This window comes from Arabidopsis thaliana, chromosome 3 (genome assembly GCF_000001735.4).
Source record: "Arabidopsis thaliana chromosome 3, partial sequence".
Classification (NCBI taxonomy): domain Eukaryota; kingdom Viridiplantae; phylum Streptophyta; class Magnoliopsida; order Brassicales; family Brassicaceae; genus Arabidopsis; species Arabidopsis thaliana.
This window is the reverse complement of record NC_003074.8, coordinates 2,818,217-2,838,924: the sequence shown is the minus strand read 5'-3', so window position 1 is coordinate 2,838,924 and position 20,708 is coordinate 2,818,217. Positions and strand designations below refer to the sequence as shown.

The window sequence follows — 20,708 nt, the reverse complement described above, 5'->3', positions numbered from 1 at the left end:
AATGGTCCGTAAGCTAACTTTTATTTAGGCCTATACTGATTTTATTTGTTTTTTAATCTATTTATTTATTTTTATATAAGTCACCTAAAAACGAGCGTCCCATTACAAACTAGACTTTTTTTGTAGAGTGAATTTTGCCAGTAATGAGCGAAATATACCAAAACGATTTGATAGCGATATTTGCTTAAATGTAGTTAAACGTATGGATGGATTAAAAAAAAAAAGGTTAGTGTGATGGATATTACACACCCAGTCTCGAAAAGCTGCGGTAACTAGCAAAAATTAATTTTAATGAGAATTTTTCTGTTTTTTTTTTTTTTGGTTACAACTTAAATGAGATATTTTAATTTCGGTTTAAACGTGAATGAAATGTATGTAAGCAAAATCCATTGAATATAGACTTTAAAATTGAGGCTAAAGTAAAGACCAAACTCAACAGTCTAATGATTATTTACCAAAATAAAAACCTGTAATGTTTATGCTCAAAATTAATCTAATACCGAGTAATTTAAATGGAACAAGCAAACAATATTTTCTTTAAATTAATACATAGATCATGTCGACATTTTATCCTTATAATAGTATAAAGGTTGATCTTTTCAAAAAAAAAAAAAGTATATATTGGTCATCAACTATTTAATTATGTGATATATAAATAAATGATATTTTTGGGTCTATTTTACCACTTTCTCCGTAAAACTTTCCAACAATATTCGCTAGGCAAAAAAGAAAAAAATAATAATTTATTTTCTCCCTGCAGGCGGGAGTTTTTAACCAAGCACTTGAAAAGTTTTTCTCCACCGGAGAAACTACTGTCGCCGGCGATGGGCTGCATTTGTTTCAAACGTTGGCGTCGATCGTCTTCTCCGTCGATAACATCCACCATCACCGTCATCGACGATCTAGGTAAAATCCAACGAATTCGCCAGCCACTCCTCCTATGCGTTAATTAGATTCTGAAGAAGACGATGATCGAGAGAACTAACCTAATAGTTTTGGCTGCAGATAATAAAGAAGAAGATGAAGGAAGTACTTGTCCTAATTTCCTGGAGTTCAGCTTGGAACAGTTGAGAGTCGCAACTGACGGATTCTCCGCCGACAACATCGTGTCGGAGCACAACGAGAGGGTTCCTAACATCGTCTACAAAGGCCAGCTCAACGACGGAAGAAAGATCGCCGTCAAGCGGTTTCAACGGCTTTCATGGCCTGATTCTTTAGAATTCATCGTTCGTGTCCTTTACCCATCAATACTTATTGATTCTTCTCTGTTTGGTTTTGTATAAGATTTGACTAGTGATCGCTTATTCATCTGATTTGACTTTATTGGTTACTAACTCCGTGATACTTCTCTTGAATGTTGCAATGTTCTGGATTCTGATTTGTTGCAGAGGAGGCAAATTTCAAGTCTGTTTGACTTAGTAAAGATTCAATTCGGTTCTATGCTTGATCTGTTGCAGAGGAAAATTTCTTGAATATGGCATATTTGTTATTCAGGAGGAAGCACAAGCTGTAGGGAGATGTAGGAGTGAGCATATGGCCAATTTGATCGGTTGTTGCTCAGAAGGTCACGAGAGGTTGCTTGTTGCTGAGTACATGCCTAATGAAACACTTGCTAAGCATCTCTTTCACTGTGAGACTCAAACATTTCAAGTTCTTGATCTCTTTTGGCCTTAAACTTTACTTTAGAGTTTCATTATTGTGTCTAAGTTGTTTTTACTCTAAAATGGTTTTTCAGGGGAGAAAAGACCAATGAAGTGGGAAATGAGGTTGAGAGTTGCGTTACATACTGCAACAGCCTTGGAGTACTGTAATGATTGGGGAATAGATTTGTATCACGATCTTAACACCTACAGAATATTGTTTGACAAGGTAAGAAACTTCATACGCGGTTTGATGTTATCATAAGTTATTTATAAAAGTGATGGAACAGGTTGGGAATCCTAGGCTGTCTTGTTTTGGTCTCATGAAGTGTAGCCGAGAGGGAAAGAGCTATAGTACCAACTTGGCATTTGCTCCTCCTGAATATTTACGTCTAGGTATGTGTTTTATGTTTAATTTTCTTGAGAGAAAACTTCATCAGCTGAAATCTCAAAGATGTTTTTCTTTTACTTTTATTGTTAGGTACTGTGATACCGGAGAGTGTCACATTTAGCTTCGGAACCTTGTTACTGGATCTTATGAGCGGCAGACATATTCCACCAAACCATGTAACTTTCTTCTCACAAAGCAAAATGTGTATATACATAATGTATCTTTAGCAGTTTCATTGATTTTTAGCTTATCTGTCATTTCAGGCACTTGATCTGTTCCGTGGTAAAAACTATTTGGTGCTAATGGATTCAGCTCTGGATGGTCAATTCTCTGATGAGGATAGAACAGAACTTATCCATCTAGCTTCCCGCTGTTTGCGCCCTGAACCAGACGAGAGGCCAAGCATAAAGTTTCTTATGTCAGCTCTTTCAAGACTTGAGAAAAGAGCTGAGTTATGGCCCAACGTCAAAGAAGAAAACATCCCTGTAAGTCATTACTACATTAAATCTTCCAAGGTTTCGGGTTCTGCAGGCTTTCTTATGTGTACATGGGACTTAATAATGACAGACTCCATCATACACTGAACCTGCAACAAAGGAGCCATTGCCCTTGACCCCTTTCGGAGAAGCATGCTGGAGAGTGGATCTAAGTGGTATGCACGAACTACTCGAGAAACTCGGGTATGGAGAGGATGATGTGGTGGTCACAAATGAGGTACATTATATTTTTGAGAAACATATCTCTTTTGACACATCTCAATATCTCATCATGAGGAAAAAAATATTGCTGCAGTTCTCATTCCAAATGTGGACGGGTCAAATGCAAGAGAATATGGATTACAAGAAGCACGGAGATGCCGCATTTCGTGCTAAAGATTTTGAAACCGCAATCGAATTCTACACAGAGGTATCATTTTGAATCATCAAGAAACCGTCATCTTTTACCAGCAGAAAATACAATAGATATAGATATATGAATTTTTTCCGTATGTACAGTTCATGAGTGGAGCACCAGTGGTATCACCAACAGTATTAGCCAGACGGTGTCTATGTTACCTAATGAGTGATATGTTCCGCGAGGCTCTAAGTGATGCGATGCAAACTCAGGTCGCATCGCCAGAGTTTTCGATCGCTCTCTACTTACAAGCAGCTTGTCTTTTAAAGCTTGGGATGGAGGCTGAAGCTAAAGAAGCTCTTAGACATGGCTCTTCTCTCGAAGCTTTTTAGAGTTACTACGACGACAACAAAAAAGCCAGATTTGTACAGCTTCTTTCTCTGCATAAGTATGTAGAAATGTGAATATACACATAGCACATATACATGTTTGCTTCTTTGACTTGGTTTGAGAGAATCTTGGTGAACCATCAGTTTTTTGTGTGCTAAAACCGGATTTTCTTGCCGTTTTCCCTTGATCTTAACTGGATTGTGGTTTTTGTTACTACACATTCACACTAATTAGTAGTGTTATGACATTGATCATCATCGTCAGATTGTTGTCAAGGCATGTTGCAAAGTGAAACAACCATTATGATATGTTAATGCAGACGCCATACAAGTCACAAAGAAAGTTGAAGACACTGTGGTCTCTACTCGATTTCAGAACTATAAAATCTATCTCTACTCAATTACATCACAACTTTGATTACAAGTAAAACTCAAGCTCTCCGAGATCAAGAGTAAATAAAAATAAATGTAAAGAAATCTCAAAAAAGAAAGAAAAATAAAAAATCTCAGAGACTCTGTTTTTGTTCTCCCAGTTTTTATGTGGACAGGACATTGGTTATGTTCGTCCCCTGTTCAGATACAAGATAATGATCTCGATGACCCCTGGAGCCTTGAGGCCTTAACCGACCAACTGCGTCTTCCATCACCCTCACGCTGCTACTCTCTAAACCGCTTCTCAGCCAAGCGAGGCTGCCTATTTCCGTTGCTATAGCAGCTAGTTCGGAACTCGGAAACGTTGGTGAGTCTAAGTAATCCACAAACTCTGGACCCAACAATGATTCTTGCTGAAAACTGCCATCGGGATTGTTGCTGCAACAACCACCTCCACATGTTTGAGGCACAAACCGTTCGCTGTAAGCTCCTTCAAGCAATCTTAGCATTGCTGCGTCTTGTTTAGATGATTGGAGCTGATTTTGGTCTTGTATATGTGGAGAGGGTGATCCTTCCATGTGATTGCAAGCATTAAAAGAACTGAGCCGAGGCACTGGGCGGAAAAGCGTTGGAGGATCCTTATCATCTTGCCTAGAAATACCTTCTCCGTTTGTTTTCTCTACGCATTGTTCTTCAGACATTTCCATGGAGGTGGTAGCTTCTTTGCCTTCTGGAGATACAATTGGAGTAGTTACATGGCAACCACCGCCTGAAGATAAAGTTTCTTCTGATGAGGCTACTGTTGTCGTTCTGTCAAATCCAGAATCATCCACGACCAAGCTTCCAGTTCCTATATTCTTGGCCTTTTCAAAGTCTATGAATCGACGTCTTAAAGCAGAGTTCCAGTGGTTCTTGATAGCATTATCTGTTCTTCCGGGGAGGAGCTTCGCGATAACAGCCCATTTGTTTCCGTGGATGGCATGTGCTGCGATGATAGCCTGATCCTCTACCTCTTCATAAACCAAAACAAAAACAAAAAGAGAGACAAAGAAGTGCCTGGTTTAGTGTTACTGATGATATGTTACAGAACAAGAACACAATAATCTACTAATGTCCCCCTAAATAAAACTGTGTTTCGATCAGCTATAACAATACAACTAGAGGTAGTCAAATGGTATCCAACCTAACTTTGTTGTTCTTTTGGGATTCAAGGAGTAGATCAAAATCCAAAAAAACTTGCAAGTCTCAAACTTTAAAACATTTCGATACAAACTAAAAATATAAAACTAGAAATGGACTAACAATCTCTCAGCCAAGTTCACATTTCACATCCATTTCACAAAAAAACACAAGGTTGCTCAACAGCCACACTCCGAAAGACAGCATAAGAACCCTAGATTCCTCAATTCAACACAGATGAATCAAAACTCAAAAAAAAAAGAGAAGATCACAGGAAAAATGGAATCACCAATTGAAATTGAATACTTTCAAAAGAGAGAAAATACCAGTAAATGAATTGCGTATAAGATTTGGATTGAGCTGATTACACCAACGAAGACGACAAGACTTGCCTGAACGACCAGGAATACTCCGAGCGATAAAACTCCAATTCCTCGCTCCCAACCTCTTAACGAGCTCACTCAACACATCATCCTCCTCCTTCGACCACGGCCCTTTAACTCGATCTCTTCTTCCTCTCCCGCTCGTCCCAACGAACCCTGCCGCATCTTCTCCCACATCGCCGCCATCACCATCGCAATCTCCTCTACCAATTGACGATTCTTCCACCTCCCTTCTTAATCCCGTTACCTCCGATCGTCTCACGATCTCTGCCTCCATAAGCTTCCCTTCTCTCTCTCTCTCTCACCTACCGGATTTAACTGTAAAAGCGTTGAGTCTCGTTGAGGTCGCGTGAACACACTCGCTCTTTCGACTAGATTCGTAGGGCTTGTGTTTCGGGGGATCTTTTATTCCTTTTAATTACTATTTTGCCCTTATAATTGCCATTTACTTTGTTACCCTTAATCGTTATCCTCTGTCTTAACTTTTGGTCAACCTTTTTTGGGGGATATTTAGGTAAATCACTTAAAACGGAAGATCTTCGGAAGTTGATGACTTTCTTCTATGGCGGGAAATTCATTACCGGTGGACTAAGTACTTTTATTGGGCCTATTTAAGCCCATTATTCACCATATCAGGCCTCTTCATGACCCATTCAATGGATAATGAAAACTGAAAGTGAAAAGTAAACTTATTTCTCTACCCAAGAAAGCTAACCTAGAAATCCATTTTTTTTTATTTTTTTTGTCGTAACCTAGAAATCCATTTTAGACTTCTGATTTATCACTCACCGTTAATTTTCTTCACTAGTAAATAACAAAATAATATTGTTTCACGTTAATGAGATAATATTGTCTCATCTTTCATTATTTTGTTTTTTTATCAAACCACATTTTAAGATGGTTACAATTTTTTTTAATTTTTTTTGGGTTTTAAATACTAGGTTAAATCCGGTGCTAATTTAATATAAAATTTAAAGTAGGATTTGATTTATATTAGATTCTAAGAAATTTTGAAGTATTTTCAATCTATAAATACAAATGATAAAATAGTAAATGCGGAAGTAAGCTTTGTTATTTTGACCAAATTTCAAAATACTAATGCTTTTTTGGGTAAATTAAAATCTAATTAATGTTTAAACGTTTGAATTATAGAAAGAATTCTACATCCTAAATGGGTTTCTAAGTCAACTCACAAACCATGTTTAAAAATTCAGTTTGCCCAACTAAAATTGAAATTTCATGAGAAAGTATGCAAGATCCTGGAGTTGATTGAGTTTAAGTAGTCTTTAAAATTTGAAAAGTCAATGAGAATCCATATTCGCGTATGAAATGAGATGGCGAAAGGCCGAAAGCTAATAAAGAAAGCTCATGATCAGACCAATGCTTGCACATACAGTAAACAGTCAGATTATTGTTAATAGAGAACGACCTTTGCCTGACCACAAATCTTTAGATTTGAATAAAACGATTTTTCAAATTATGGCAAGAACGTTCGTTTTACAATGTACATAAAATACATTATTAACCTAAAATTTAATTGACCAGATATGTAGAACCTATCTTTACAATAATCAAGTATGTACATATAAAGTTACATGTCCACTGACGTCGTAGAAGAATGATTAACTGGATCAACTAGGCCGGTCAAGAGAAAACAGTTGTCGCATCCAATATTACAAATATTCATGCAGAGATATATTATGTGAAACGTATATAGAAAATATATCTAGTTATCTACACAAAAAATACATGCAACACGTTTCTCGAAGATATTGTAAAGTTGACTTGGATGCTTTCAAGTTTCAACTTGAACATATGGACCGTTTCTATGCACGTACGTATCAAAATTCTTCATTATATATATATAAAAATGTATTAAAGTAAACAAATTAATATGATAGTGGGGAACTTTTTATAAGAAATAATTGATCAATAGTTGAAAGAATAATTTCACAATACAACAACTGTCATATATTCTGAGACAAAATCCATTGGCCTGTGTCTGGAGTGCGTCGCATGTATTGCTTTTGCATTTAAATCAAGTCTAAAGCAAATTTTTGGATTCGTTGATTCCTTAATTTTATCGAATTCGATCAACTTTTAAGTACGTATACTACGATCTCTTATGATTCTTGGATATCTTTTCACTTTTAAATTCTGAGAACAGTAGCAATGAAAAATAATTTGACCATTGGTTTCTTTAGTTTCTACCTTTTCAATGTTTAAATTAAGATTTGGATTACTTTGATATTGAATTCATCGATCTTTGGGAAGGATTTTGCAAATTCAGAAATGTTCAGTTTTATTATAAATCTGTCACTAAAATTGTGGTTGTTACTTAGATATCAAATTAGATAAGTAGTTGTCTATATTGGACTTGTAATACGAATTATATTGAATTGAGGTTGTTTGTGTTGAGAAGCAAAAAATTTGATGACTTTTGTTATTATTTACGAAAAAAGTATAAACTAAAATAATAAAGGGAGTAATCAACTGTTAGAAATTTAGACAACGATGTCTCTACTAACAGATTGAAAATACTTATTATGGGCATAGCTTCGCTAGCAAGAAATGTTTCAATATCTACAAAAATACACGTAGACAAATATTTAGACACAATTGATTATGTTAGAGAACAGTGGTCGTCTGGTCGATGTACATATAGCAATCCATTAACTCCGATTCTAATATTTCTTGACTAATTATTTCGAAATTGTGCAACAAAAAAATCATAAACAAGTTTTAAGAAGCTTACATTAAAATGAATAATTAACTATACATTTCTTGTTTAAATTACACACTAGCTATTAATAATTGTAAGGGATTTTTTCTGTATAGAAAAGGTATCGTTTTTTTAAGTTTAATCTTCGATAGCCATTTTAAACAATATATCATATAATAATAAACAATAAGAGAGCAACGAACTATAATACTAAAGTTGAAAAACTATCAAAATGATGTGGCAGTAACATTGGATAGAACTTACGTTTACGTAGCTAGTTAAAGTTCTAAAGAAAACCAAACAACCAAAATATAATTATAATAGCACATATTGAATATTCATTTATATTTACTTGTATAGTCAAACCATTATCTTAGACAACCCTAATTAACATCAAATGTTTAGTCCTTCGTTAGTTATCACTTACCACTCTGCATTCTATAAATTATTAAGTAGAACCACAAGTCTCGTTGCTTCAATATCTCCATAACACGTTTCTCTCTTTCTCTGCTAGCTCTCTCATCCTTCTCTCTATAGATGGAGGGAGTTAGGGTTCCTATTGCTTGCGCTCTAATTCTTCTCGCAATCTCTTCCATAACTTCTGCCTCCATTGTGGAACACACCTTCAACGTAATTCCCTCCTATCTTCTTCCTCTAATATTGATTTATGATGGCATGTATTTTATTAGACCTATTTATAGCACTACATAAAAAACTAGATATATTGTTTTATTGCCATTTTGGTTATTCTTTATTGGTTTCAAACTTATAACAAGATTTTTCTTTGAAAATAAAATTCATGTTTTTAGCAAATGTTTCGATTTTATTTGGTTAAAGGGGTGAATCTTTTTGGTTTGTTTTGGCAAAAAATGTGTGAAATTCAGTAGGAGTTTATTTTACGAACTAGTAAGACCATTGACTTACCAAAAAATAACTAGTATAGACCATTGAGGCACTGACCAAGTGATATGTATATCGCTAACGACGTGAGAGATAATTGGATTTTGCTAGGTACAAAACTTAACGGTGTCTAGGCTGTGCAAACGGCAAGTGATAACGGTCGTTAACGGAAGCCTGCCTGGACCAACAATACGCGTCAAGGAGGGTGACTCGCTCGTTATTCACGTTCTAAACCATTCCCCTCACAACATCACAATTCATTGGTACTCAATTAGTTAATTAACCTCTTTTTATATTGTTTGCTTAACTAATGAATTAACCTCGTCTTATATTAATTTGCTTAACTAATACTACGATGATTACGTTTTGTTTTTTTTTACTTTACAAGATGTCTAGTCGTTAGCCTTTCACAGTCTCTCATTTAATTTGTTATCCTTTTCGCATAGAATAATATTCAATTGTGTGTTCTGAATAGAAAATATGTGAACTTGTAGGATAATCACTTCGGCTCTTCTTCTTGTTTTTGTTTTTTGGTTTTAGGGTTATGATTACGTTAGTGAATAAACTTTTGTGCTATGTTCGATGAAATTGTTGAAATATGAATACTTTAGGGTTTTGTGTACATGACGCAGGCATGGGATCTTCCATAAACTAACGGTTTGGGCAGATGGACCGAGTATGATAACGCAGTGCCCAATCCAGCCTGGCCAAAGATACGCTTACAGATTCAACATCACCGGCCAAGAAGGCACCTTGTGGTGGCATGCACACGCGTCTTTCCTACGCGCCACCGTATACGGTGCTCTCGTCATCCGCCCTAAATCTGGTCACTCTTACCCGTTTCCCAAACCTCACAAAGAAGTTCCCATCTTATTTGGTACGTCAATATAGTAAAATCTTTTACCAAACAAAATACACACAATTTCTGAGTATATACATATAATTAAAAAAATTGTATTTCATAATTGATCTGATTTTATTTTTTAAATTGTTAATCAGACGACACGTTAGTATTTCAGTTGGTGAATGATATTGAAGGATAAGGACGTTGGTCCTTGTCATTTAAAATTGAAACTTCTATATACTTCAGTAGTAATATTGACCAAATTAAGTCTTCTATGTTTTAAATTATTATATAGTACTGTGTAATAATATATTAGTAAACAGGTGAATGGTGGAACACCGATGTAGTCGCGTTAGAGGAGGCAGCAATCGCCACCGGAGTTCCTCCAAACAATTCCGACGCTTATACGATCAATGGCCGTCCCGGAAACCTATATCCATGCTCCAAAGACAGTGAGTCCAAAGAAACCTAATCTCATGATATTTTTTTCTTAAGTATAACATACATGGCATTTTTTTTTTTTTTTTTTTTTCTCTAACTTCGCTGCATGAATAAATATTAAGAATTAAATTCACATTCCAAACTTATTAGTTTGCAAATTAACCTTTATTTTCTTAATGAATGAAAATAGGAATGTTTAGCCTAAACGTGGTGAAAGGAAAGAGATACTTACTTCGCATCATAAACGCGGCCATGAACATCCAACTGTTTTTCAAGATAGCCAATCACAGACTGACAGTTGTAGCCGCCGACGCAGTCTACACCGCACCTTACGTCACCGACGTCATTGTCATCGCACCGGGCCAAACCATCGACGCCCTTCTCTTCGCCGATCAGTCCGTCGATACCTCCTACTACATGGCAGCTCACCCTTACGCCAGCGCTCCCGCCGTCCCTTTCCCAAACACCACCACCAGAGGCGTCATTCACTATGGCGGCGCGTCGAAAACAGGGCGATCAAAGCCCGTGTTGATGCCGAAACTACCTTCCTTCTTCGACACGTTAACGGCTTACAGATTCTACTCCAACCTCACTGCCTTAGTCAATGGACCTCACTGGGTTCCAGTTCCACGCTACGTGGACGAAGAGATGCTCGTAACCATCGGTCTTGGGCTAGAGGCATGCGCAGATAACACCACGTGTCCAAAATTCTCAGCTTCTATGAGCAATCACTCTTTCGTGTTACCCAAGAAGCTATCGATCTTGGAAGCAGTGTTTCACGACGTTAAAGGGATTTTCACCGCGGATTTTCCAGACCAGCCTCCGGTTAAGTTTGATTACACGAACCCGAACGTAACCCAAACAAACCCGGGACTTTTGTTCACTCAAAAATCAACTAGCGCCAAGATTTTGAAATTCAATACGACGGTGGAGGTAGTGTTACAGAACCATGCGCTTATAGCGGCGGAGAGTCATCCCATGCATCTACATGGATTTAATTTCCATGTATTGGCTCAAGGGTTTGGTAATTATGACCCGAGCCGTGACCGGAGCAAGTTAAATCTCGTTGACCCGCAATCCCGTAACACTTTGGCTGTCCCTGTTGGTGGATGGGCTGTGATCCGTTTCACTGCTAATAATCCAGGTATAAACTCTCTATCCAATTCCTTAGTTATACTAAAAATGTAATTATATAGTTTAGAGTTTTACAAAGGCTATTATTGTTGTTTATGCATGAAACCTAAATATTGGCTACATTGTTTCAGGTGCGTGGATTTTTCATTGTCATATCGATGTTCACTTACCATTCGGACTAGGGATGATATTTGTGGTTAAGAACGGACCGACCAAGTCGACCACCTTGCCACCGCCACCACCAGATCTTCCCAAATGTTAAGCAAGATAAAAAAAACATATTTCATCGAAAACAATAAAAAGAAGATTATTTAGAGCAAAGAAGACAAAAATTTGTCTCTCTGTCTCACATTTGTTTTGATGTAGTCGGTAAAGAAATTGTATTGTAGTCCATTCATATGTTGTTACCAATTGTGTGTGCTGTGAGTAATTTATATGATTTATTATTATTTTTGTCACTTTTACAAGTTTTAATTTGATATTTTTGAAAAGAACGTCACTTGAACCAAAATAAAAGTTCTACTAATTAAAAACATTTTTATAGAACAAGAAAAAAACAGTTTTTGATAATTTGCATAAGCTAAAAACATTTGTAATCTAGACATTACCCGAAAAATATTTATTCAAAATTTTAAAATACAAAGTTAGTGCCCCATATCTTTGTAAAGTACTCCAATTTTGTGATTTGCAGTTTAATTACTACTTCAATCCGGTAATTTTAATCTGATTTAGTTTCATACCGGCATTTGGGATAAACCGGGTTCCCGGTTAAACAAATTCCAAAACATTATCCAAAACAAACAGAGAATTTTATCAACGGAATTTTCCCAAAAGAAAAACAGAGAATGATGAAGCTGCAAGGGGGACTTCTCCAGTGGAGTCGTAGCAGCTTAATCCCGTCGATTTATACGCCAATCAACAAAACCCAATTCTCTATCGCCGCCTGTGTCATCGAGCGGAACCACCAGCTTACGGCGAAGGAGAGACGGCAGCTCCGGAACGAGCGGCGGGAGAGTAAATTGGGGTATAGCTGGCGAGAAGAAGTTGAAGAAAAGTTGATTAAGAAACCAAAAAAACGGTATGCAACGTGGACGGAGGAGCTGAATTTGGATACTTTGGCTGAGTCGGGTCCGCAATGGTGGGCGGTTAGGGTTTCGAGACTTCGTGGTCATGAGACTGCTCAAATCTTAGCTCGAGCTCTGGCTCGTCAATTCCCTGAAATGGAATTCACGGTAATTGGAATTTTACTGGATATTTGGGTTGTGTTGGGTGATTTTAAAGTTTGGATTTTGACAATGAGATTGGATCAAACTGGTATCTTGATAGAATTGCTGACAAACTCTAAACAGTTGTTGATGGAAAGTGAAAAGATTTGATTTTGGGTTATTGTGTGATCTTTAGAATTTGTGGGGAATTCATACATTGGTATTGAAACAAGTGGCTTTTGAATTTGGTTGTCCAGGTTTATGCACCATCTGTTCAAGTGAAGAGAAAGCTAAAGAACGGTTCTATATCTGTTAAACCGAAACCAGTGTTCCCTGGTTGCATTTTCATCAGATGTATATTGAACAAAGAGATACATGACTCCATAAGAGACGTTGATGGAGTCGGAGGTTTCATAGGTTCAAAAGTTGGAAATACGTGAGTAGTATTCTCACTCTCACTCTCACCCTATGTGTGTTAAGGTCTGTGAATTAATTTGTATCTGCATTTTTTTTTTGTAGCAAGAGACAGATTAATAAACCAAGACCAGTAGATGACAGTGACTTGGAAGCTATTTTCAAACAAGCAAAAGAAGCGCAAGAGAAAGCAGATAGTGAGTTCGAAGAGGCAGATAGAGCTGAAGAAGAAGCGAGTATACTAGCGTCACAGGAACTTCTCGCATTATCTAATTCAGATGTTATTGAGACTGTAGCAGAATCTAAACCGAAACGAGCCCCGAGAAAAGCTACACTTGCTACTGAAACAAAGGCGAAGAAGAAGAAACTTGCAGCGGGTTCTACAGTTAGAGTTTTATCAGGGACATTTGCTGAATTTGTTGGGAACCTAAAGAAACTAAACCGCAAAACTGCAAAGGTACACTAACTAACTACTTCTAGCTCCTTTGTGTTATTGATAACAAAGCTGGTCAATTTGCACAAATGTGTTTGTTTAGATGTCTCTCTGATTCTTTCGTATGGTTGGTTGCAGGCAACGGTGGGATTTACTTTGTTTGGGAAGGAGACACTAGTGGAAATTGACATCAATGAACTTGTTCCTGAGATTCAATCTTAAATAGTTTGTTCACTAGAATGTGAATTTTTTGGTTTGAAATATAAATCCATGATCACTTCACATGTTTTGGAAGTTTTGGTGTGTTTGTTCTGTTAAATTCGCCAAACGATTGCAACGACGACGTTCTATCTTCATTTGAAAGATGAGAGCCTTTACTGGTTAAATGGGCCTAATTTGTGAAAAGGCCCAACAAACAAGAGCCGTCAGATCAGAATGAAGCAAACAGGCACGAACCGTTAGATTAAGATTCACAAAGAAAACCCTAGAGGTTCCCTTATCCTCAGGCCAAATCGTGAACTATAAAACGGCTGATACCAAAACCCTAATTTCTTTACGTCAAACTCTCTCTATACACAGAGTTAAATTGAGTTTGTGTCTCGTAACTTATCCTGTGAGCGAAAATGGTGAAAGCAACTAAGGCAGAGAAGAAGATCGCCTACGATACCAAGCTATGTCAGCTTATCGATGAGTACACCCAGATCTTGGTCGTTGCGGCCGATAACGTCGGATCAACTCAGCTTCAGAACATCAGAAAGGGTCTTCGTGGAGACTCCGTCGTGCTTATGGGGAAGAACACTATGATGAAGCGTTCCGTTAGGATTCACTCTGAGAACACCGGAAACACTGCAATCCTGAATCTGCTTCCTCTCCTTCAGGTAAACTTTCTTAGCTTGTCCAAAATGATTGAGATTTTATCGATGTGTTTGTGTTTAGAAAATAATTTGCGATGGTTCTGTGTTCGTTTTTTGTAGGGAAACGTTGGTTTGATCTTTACCAAAGGTGACCTCAAGGAAGTGAGCGAGGAGGTTGCTAAGTACAAGGTTTGTTAATTGCTCTTGTTTCATATCTTATTTACAAATGTGTGATTATAGCTTCGGATAGTAAGTATCTGATGCATAGAGGAATCATTTCATGCTTACATTAGTTTATACATGTTCTGAATTTACTTGTGTTGCTTTCGATGGTATCTGATGTATAGTGTAATCATTTCTTGCTTACGTTTCTGTTTATATTGCCTGTGTTCCTATGAGTATTACAGTCATCCCAAGTAGAGCTCATCAATTGTGTAAAAAGTTGATGCTTTCTCAATGCGATTGACTTATGTATAATGTTGTTGCTTTCTCAACGTGATTGGATTGTGTAATATGTTGATGCTTTTGCAATATGATTGGGTTAAAATGTTGATACTTTTTCAATGTGATTCGATTGTAATGGAACTTTTCTTATTATGAATCAGGTTGGTGCCCCTGCTCGTGTGGGTTTGGTGGCTCCAATTGATGTGGTTGTCCAACCTGGCAACACTGGTCTCGACCCATCCCAAACATCTTTCTTCCAGGTTTGTTTTAAACTTACATTTAATGTTTGATTTGATTCGTTTGACGACAATTTGAAGTTAATTGAACATGTATGTGTTTTGGATTGTTTTAGGTGCTTAACATCCCAACCAAGATTAACAAGGGTACCGTCGAAATCATCACCCCAGTTGAGCTTATCAAGCAAGGTGACAAGGTCGGGTCTTCTGAGGCTGCGCTTCTAGCCAAGCTTGGCATCAGGCCGTTCTCATATGGTCTTGTTGTCCAGTCTGTCTATGACAATGGCTCAGTCTTCAGCCCAGAGGTTCTTGATCTTACTGAAGACCAACTTGTGGAGAAGTTTGCTTCTGGTATCTCCATGGTCACTTCCTTGGCTCTTGCTGTGTCGTACCCTACCCTTGCTGCTGCACCGCATATGTTCATCAATGCGTACAAGAATGCCTTGGCTATTGCTGTTGCCACTGAGTACACCTTCCCTCAAGCAGAGAAGGTCAAGGAATACTTGAAGGTTAGTATGCATTAAAACTGTGCATCTTTTTCATTTTATTTCGGAAGTTTGGAGTACTGATTTTGTTTATGTTAACTCTCTGGAATGCAGGATCCAAGCAAGTTTGCTGTTGCTTCAGTAGCTGCGGTGTCTGCTGATGCAGGTGGTGGTGCCCCAGCTGCTGCTAAGGTAGAGGAGAAGGAAGAGTCCGACGAAGAAGACTATGGAGGTGATTTCGGTTTGTTCGATGAAGAGTAGATTTTGTCGGTTAAGATCTTACCTTTTTGTCGTGGATTATAAGTGTTGCTTTGTTTTTAGTATGTTGGACCTCAATTTTCTTGGTTTTAGCCAATCCAGTTTTATGTTACTACTGTCTTTTATTTTTTGGAAAGATTTCGTTTTCTTATGGTTGCTTTAATATTTTTCAATAATGTCTGGACGATGAATTTGCAATTTATCTATCCGTCGAGAAAGTTAAGAGCTTCTTATACATGACTTTGATAAAATTTGTATGAAGCAGAATCTTCTTAGATCTACAAGTTGAGTCATTTTATTTCTTAGAAAGTAGGCACAAATGTCATATTCTAAAAGTAAATGAGGCTAAACATGATAGAATGTAATAAAACTGAGATACAAATCAGAAACGGCATTAACCTTAGTCAGCAACCACTACGAGGGAGAAAGTGAGTGGGACTGAGAACGAATCAATCTCTCTGCATGTGTTGATGATATTTAACTTCTTCCTCTGCTTTCTTCGCATAGTTCCACACAAAACAACAAACTTAAATACTTCTTGAAAAAATGGAAGTCATTCTCAAATCCTAGAAATTCCATTTTTAGAAGGAGAAGAGTGAGTGAGTGAGTAAGAGAGAGAGAAGAGCTCGTCTCTGTAGTCATTAAATCAGAGAGAACCAATTTTAGTCTCAGTATAGCTATGGCGATATTCAAAACCCTATCTTTTCTGGTCCTTTTATGCTTTGAGATACATGGAACCGCAGGTGTGGATTTCACGTTTTCATTTGATGAATTCGTAAAATCTCAGAGTTTTGACAAGAGTGTTGCTCTGTTTGGAGATTCGAAGCTGGTCAATGACAGTTCTTCGATTCAGCTGACTGACTCAGTGAATCGGACCGAGGGACGAGTCTTTTACAAGAAACCCATCAATCTATTCCAAGGTAAAGAGAGGAACTCCGTTATTTTCTCGACTTACTTCTCGTTTTCGATGCCCAATGAGATTGGTGATGTCTTGGCTTTTGTAATGGTTCCAAGTACTTTGGATCTTAGTCTGTTTGGTAAGAAAGATTACAGTTCCTCTGCTTTAGGGTTTCTATTAGAGTATGCAAAGAACGAGACAGTTGTTGCTTTTGAGTTTGATATCTCCAAGAGAGGAAACCGTGCAAGAGTCTTAATTGGTAGACCTGAGTCTGCCAAAATTAGAAACCTTTCGTTTGTGGGTGACTTGATGATGGATGATGGAGGGATTTTGAGCTGTATGATTGATTATGAGGCAAGTTCTAAGAGAATGAGGGTTCGTTTCAGAAAACGTGGTTCGATAAAGATGTTTGATCCGTTCTTCTCTTTCTCGGTAGACTTGGAGAAGCTTTGGAAAGGTGGTGAAGTCATGGTGGGTTTAAGCTCTGCTAATGGGAACTCTTCCAAGCCACATTTTCTCCATTCATGGAGCTTTGAAATATGGCATCTTGATCCGATATGGGTGCAACCAGCGCCATTAGGACCAAATGAAGGTTTGAAGCCGGACGTTTCCACGGAAATGGAAGAGGGCCGAGAAAATAGTGAGTGTATATGGAGAATGCTTGGTGCTCTGGTCTTGGCTGCAGTATGTGGAGCCGTAGGGGCAATGTCAGCTATGTATCTTTGGACTATTTGCAGTGTTAGGCGGTCAATGGCCGTGGTTCCAGAGGAATGTGCAGTGAGCATTGTGGTCGTTGCAGTTAAAGATGGCAAGAAGTAATGAGAAGTTTGTTTGGCTTTGGCTTTGGTTTAAGAAGGTTGTCTTGTTGTAGTGTAAATGTAGTACCTTCTTCCACTTCCTCTGGTGTTATCTTTATTTAGTGTTTTCTTTTATTTGCTTCGTTAGTTGCAGGTTTCACATGTACAATCTCTATGAAAGAAGCCGTAAGCTTATTTGATCTTGCAAAATAACTTAATTTATTGATCTTGCATTTAACATGTTTTATATTTCTGGATCGGAAGCAAAAATCAACACCCACTGTCTTTTTCTCACTTTGATGCTGACTGCAACAGAGTAATGTGAACCGAGTTAAAAAAAAAGGTCTCTGTTCAGTCATCTCGTGAACAAAGATCAAATCTCTAGAAAGAAGACAACATTCACATGTTACCAGAGAGTAGAAAGAAAGAAAGTTAATCTAAACCTCAACATGGGACATCAACAACAAACAAGAGGTATATCAAGGAGAAGAGCAGATACTAAAGATCCATACAAAATGTTATTAGAACTTATTTCTAACCTTTCTTTTAATTGATCCTCCCTAATCACTAGAGTACTAGGTATCATCTTGAGAGCAACTGGAGTGGTAAGCTTCACAAACGTCCAGGTTTAATGCAAGAGGCAATTCTTGGTAAGCGCGGTGTAAAGGAGGTAAGATTAACGCAGACTTTTTATCCATTGCTAATAGCCTTCCACATTTACTGCATCATCAGAAGAGAAATGAAAAGTTAGTCCACGGGAAACAAATGTATTAGAAGAATTACGGAGAGTCTGCATACGTGCAAGGTTTGCTAAATACGGATTCAAAACTGCATATCCATAGCTGCATAAGAAGAAGAGAAAGGTGTTAATTAACTTCCAGACAAAAAAGGTTCATGTTATCCAGAGACTGAAGTGTGCTTGTAAAATGCTTTACCAGAAGAGAGTAGAGAGCTGTTCCAGTACCAAAGCCGAGGAAATATTGCAAGGCTGTAGCAGCATGTTCCTGCAAGAAAAATCTAATTAATGCAAGTCCCCAATGAATCAAATTTGTTAAACTATATATAATATCAATCGCATCTTTATTACCGTTATGTGTTTGTAAACATGATAAACCGAGAAGCCTCTCGCATGTAAGTAGCTGCCTCCCTGTAAGAAAGGGATGAAGCTAAAACATGAGAACTTAAACAATTTCACATGAGAATCAGTATATTTTAATGCAAGGAGGTTGGAAGTGACCTCATCTGGGGAGAAGAAAGCAACTGCATCTGGATCAACAGAACCCGCTGGACTCAACGAGACTATAGCTCTGAATAGAGAAGGAAATGATAACTCAATAACAGCAATCTTGTCGACAACTTCAGTCTGTAACCCTGATCTCAGCTTGCTAGAACTCTGGAAAATAGGTTTCGATGCTTCTGTAGGATCATCACTACCTGACCCAGGTAAAGAGTTAGCTCTTTTAAGCCAGTTCAATCGTCCATAAGTAGACACCTTCACACTCGGAACCAGCTTCTCTAAACGCGATTGTATATCTGGCAATGTTTTGTAATCAACCGGCTCCTCTCTTCCATTTTCTAATAGCAAATGGGAGGCACGATGTTTTTTTGAGCTTGGTTCCATCTTTAATCCATCATCAATATGAGGGAAGAATCGTCTTTTCTGATCCGTGAAGGCCTTGAGAGCTAACCTACAGTCATTATACACAACGCGAGAAAATGGAGAATGCATGAGATTCAGTAGAATTGGTTAGCTGATGAAACTCCAAGTTGGTACCACCAAGCTTCACTAACAGCCCTAATATGCAGACTCGAACCTAAACCCTAAGTATGCTTTAAAATGATTAGCAACGAATCTGATACCTGGTTCTATCAACAGCAGAAGCACCAGCTTGGCCAGCAAGCTGTCTTTTCCAAGCATAAGCAACGACTGCACCATCTGGACAAACCAAAGGCATGTGAAGACCCCAAGAGTTACTTCTTGACCTAAGTGATTCAGTTAACACTCCAGATTCTTCCAATTTCTTCCCTGAACCAAGCAATAAACATTGATCGATCCTTAAAAGCCCTAATCTAGAGAATCAATCAATACTAATGAAAATGATTCAGTTTTGGTTCAGCACCTATTAAGCGAAGATCCTGAAGATGTTGACGCATGGAGGCGTCTTCTCTGAGAAAGAGCTGAAGAGGCATGTCTGTGTGACGAGGTTGCGAAGCCACGAACATAGCTTCAAGGATACGGTCAGCGCCGAGGCGGATATCGGCGATAACCCTAGCCGCTTGATTGAGTCGTTCCATGGCCTGAGCCACCTGTTTCGGCGGCGCGTCCGATTCAGACTGATTGTTCGCCGCCTCGGCCGGATTCTGGAGAAGTTGGGACTGGTGTAGCGTCTGCATAAGCTGTGATTCAAGCACACTCTTTCGATTTCAATGAAATTGATCTTCTTGACGACGACGGAAGGAGAGGAATGTTTCTGGACTCGGAGAATTTCACGTTCAAATCTCAATCTACTGTAACGCCAGACGCAATTTTGTAGCGTTTGCGTTTCAAAGGCGTTTTTGTTGATATGCTTGCTTCTGCTCCTTCACGTCTTATTTTGTTTAATTTATTCCACTCTGTTAAATTGAGTTTTACTCCATTAAGCAATGCTTTATGGCTCATGTTGGACTGAAAATGTATTTTGTAATCTCAATGTTTGTGGGACTTTTAGTTTTTAGCCCATATGTACAGTTTGTTCACTTTAATATTTTTTTTTTTTTAGTTTGTACATGTAAAAAAATGGGAAATTTGCAAATATAGCCAACAAAAAAATTATAATTGCAAAACTAACACTTCAACCAATATGTATTGAACTTTATGCAATATTGACAAACTTAACCCGTGCGTGAGCACACGCGCTTATTCTTCTTCTTCTGAGTTTTCAATCGATAACTTCTATGTATTACTCTGTAAAAATTCAAATAGAGGTGAACATTCAGAGAAGTTACAGTAAGAAAATCTGAAAATTCTGGGCTTTAAAAAGCGACACCCGGGAAAGTTTCGAAGAGCAGACTGCGTGTGCAATCCGAGTGACGATTCTAGAGTTTACGAAGATTGAATTTGTGGGTTTCGATTTGGGGACTGTGGAGGCTTCGATTTCTGGCAATCGGACTGCATAAATCTTCTGCAATTGGAGGAGGAGCCTATCTAAGCATCCGAGTTTCGTACAACACTTATGTTGGCTCTTTTCTCAATCGAGGGTTTTTGATTCCGTTGAGAGTACTTGAGTGAGTTTTGTTGTACGGGAGTAGAGGTGTTTATATCTCCGTCGTCTCCACTGTAACACTCGAATTTCTGTGGCAATTGGTGTCGGCGAAGGGATTCAGCCAAATTAAGGTATGAAATGCCATTTTTTGGCTTTTGGGAAAATCTTTTTAATTTGTGTTGAAGAGCTTGAATAGCATAAACTCGGATTTGA

General features: G+C 38.0%; 7 protein-coding genes across 13 annotated transcripts; 5 read left to right on the top strand and 2 right to left on the bottom strand.

Annotated features, from left to right (window-relative positions):
- Positions 1-722: 722 nt before the first annotated feature.
- On the top strand, positions 723-3,544 carry BSK9 (kinase with tetratricopeptide repeat domain-containing protein; the record flags this gene model as incomplete). Of its 3 annotated transcripts, NM_001337809.1 has the most annotated exons (10): positions 723-906; positions 1,006-1,226; positions 1,495-1,630; positions 1,736-1,869; positions 1,931-2,036; positions 2,122-2,207; positions 2,295-2,516; positions 2,599-2,745; positions 2,824-2,937; positions 3,027-3,544. In NM_001337809.1, 10 exons carry the CDS (start codon positions 825-827, stop codon positions 3,255-3,257), a joined length of 1,479 nt encoding a protein of 492 aa, NP_001325594.1. The 3 variants fall into 3 exon arrangements, with proteins under 3 accessions (NP_001325594.1, NP_001325595.1, NP_187535.1); NM_001337808.1 differs by having other exon boundaries at positions 1,006-1,630; NM_111758.1 differs by lacking the exon at positions 723-906 and having other exon boundaries at positions 969-1,226; positions 3,027-3,257.
- Positions 3,535-5,579, bottom strand: MYB1 (myb domain protein 1). Its single transcript, NM_111757.4, has 2 exons — positions 5,132-5,579; positions 3,535-4,638 (listed from the first exon to the last, which is right to left on the bottom strand). Exons 1-2 carry the CDS (start codon positions 5,463-5,465, stop codon positions 3,791-3,793), a joined length of 1,182 nt encoding a protein of 393 aa, NP_187534.1. The 5' UTR covers positions 5,466-5,579; the 3' UTR covers positions 3,535-3,790.
- Positions 5,580-8,269: 2,690 nt separating this feature from the next.
- On the top strand, positions 8,270-11,735 carry LAC7 (laccase 7). Of its 2 annotated transcripts, NM_111756.3 has the most exons (6): positions 8,270-8,540; positions 8,922-9,073; positions 9,443-9,687; positions 9,978-10,106; positions 10,286-11,239; positions 11,361-11,735. In NM_111756.3, the coding sequence occupies exons 1-6, from the start codon at positions 8,448-8,450 to the stop codon at positions 11,489-11,491; spliced, it is 1,704 nt and encodes a 567-aa protein (NP_187533.1). In that variant the 5' UTR covers positions 8,270-8,447; the 3' UTR covers positions 11,492-11,735. The 2 variants fall into 2 exon arrangements, with proteins under 2 accessions (NP_187533.1, NP_001326525.1); NM_001337807.1 differs by having other exon boundaries at positions 8,276-9,073.
- A 267-nt stretch (positions 11,736-12,002) lies between these two features.
- Positions 12,003-13,783, top strand: PTAC13 (plastid transcriptionally active 13). The gene is made up of 4 exons (NM_111755.3): positions 12,003-12,461; positions 12,692-12,870; positions 12,954-13,305; positions 13,420-13,783. Exons 1-4 carry the CDS (start codon positions 12,075-12,077, stop codon positions 13,501-13,503), a joined length of 1,002 nt encoding a protein of 333 aa, NP_566346.1. The 5' UTR covers positions 12,003-12,074; the 3' UTR covers positions 13,504-13,783.
- Positions 13,684-15,837, top strand: AT3G09200 (Ribosomal protein L10 family protein). Of its 2 annotated transcripts, NM_001084656.1 has the most exons (6): positions 13,811-13,991; positions 14,091-14,159; positions 14,256-14,324; positions 14,741-14,839; positions 14,932-15,324; positions 15,415-15,835. In NM_001084656.1, exons 1-6 carry the CDS (start codon positions 13,905-13,907, stop codon positions 15,559-15,561), a joined length of 864 nt encoding a protein of 287 aa, NP_001078125.1. In that variant the 5' UTR covers positions 13,811-13,904; the 3' UTR covers positions 15,562-15,835. The 2 variants fall into 2 exon arrangements, with proteins under 2 accessions (NP_187531.1, NP_001078125.1); NM_111754.4 differs by having other exon boundaries at positions 13,684-14,159; positions 15,415-15,837.
- Positions 15,838-15,988: 151 nt separating this feature from the next.
- On the top strand, positions 15,989-17,477 carry AT3G09190 (Concanavalin A-like lectin family protein). Its single transcript, NM_001161127.2, has one exon. The coding sequence runs from the start codon at positions 16,238-16,240 to the stop codon at positions 17,273-17,275; it is 1,038 nt and encodes a 345-aa protein (NP_001154599.1). The 5' UTR covers positions 15,989-16,237; the 3' UTR covers positions 17,276-17,477.
- Positions 17,478-17,483: 6 nt separating this feature from the next.
- Positions 17,484-19,885, bottom strand: AT3G09180 (mediator of RNA polymerase II transcription subunit). Of its 3 annotated transcripts, NM_001337806.1 has the most exons (8): positions 19,374-19,831; positions 19,114-19,279; positions 18,491-18,941; positions 18,341-18,400; positions 18,189-18,257; positions 18,052-18,095; positions 17,793-17,973; positions 17,500-17,559 (listed from the first exon to the last, which is right to left on the bottom strand). In NM_001337806.1, the coding sequence occupies exons 1-7, from the start codon at positions 19,645-19,647 to the stop codon at positions 17,829-17,831; spliced, it is 1,209 nt and encodes a 402-aa protein (NP_001325465.1). In that variant the 5' UTR covers positions 19,648-19,831; the 3' UTR covers positions 17,500-17,559; positions 17,793-17,828. The 3 variants fall into 3 exon arrangements, with proteins under 3 accessions (NP_001325464.1, NP_001325465.1, NP_566345.1); NM_111753.4 differs by having other exon boundaries at positions 17,500-17,973; NM_001337805.1 differs by having other exon boundaries at positions 17,484-18,095; positions 19,374-19,885.
- Between the last annotated feature and the right edge of the window lie 823 nt (positions 19,886-20,708).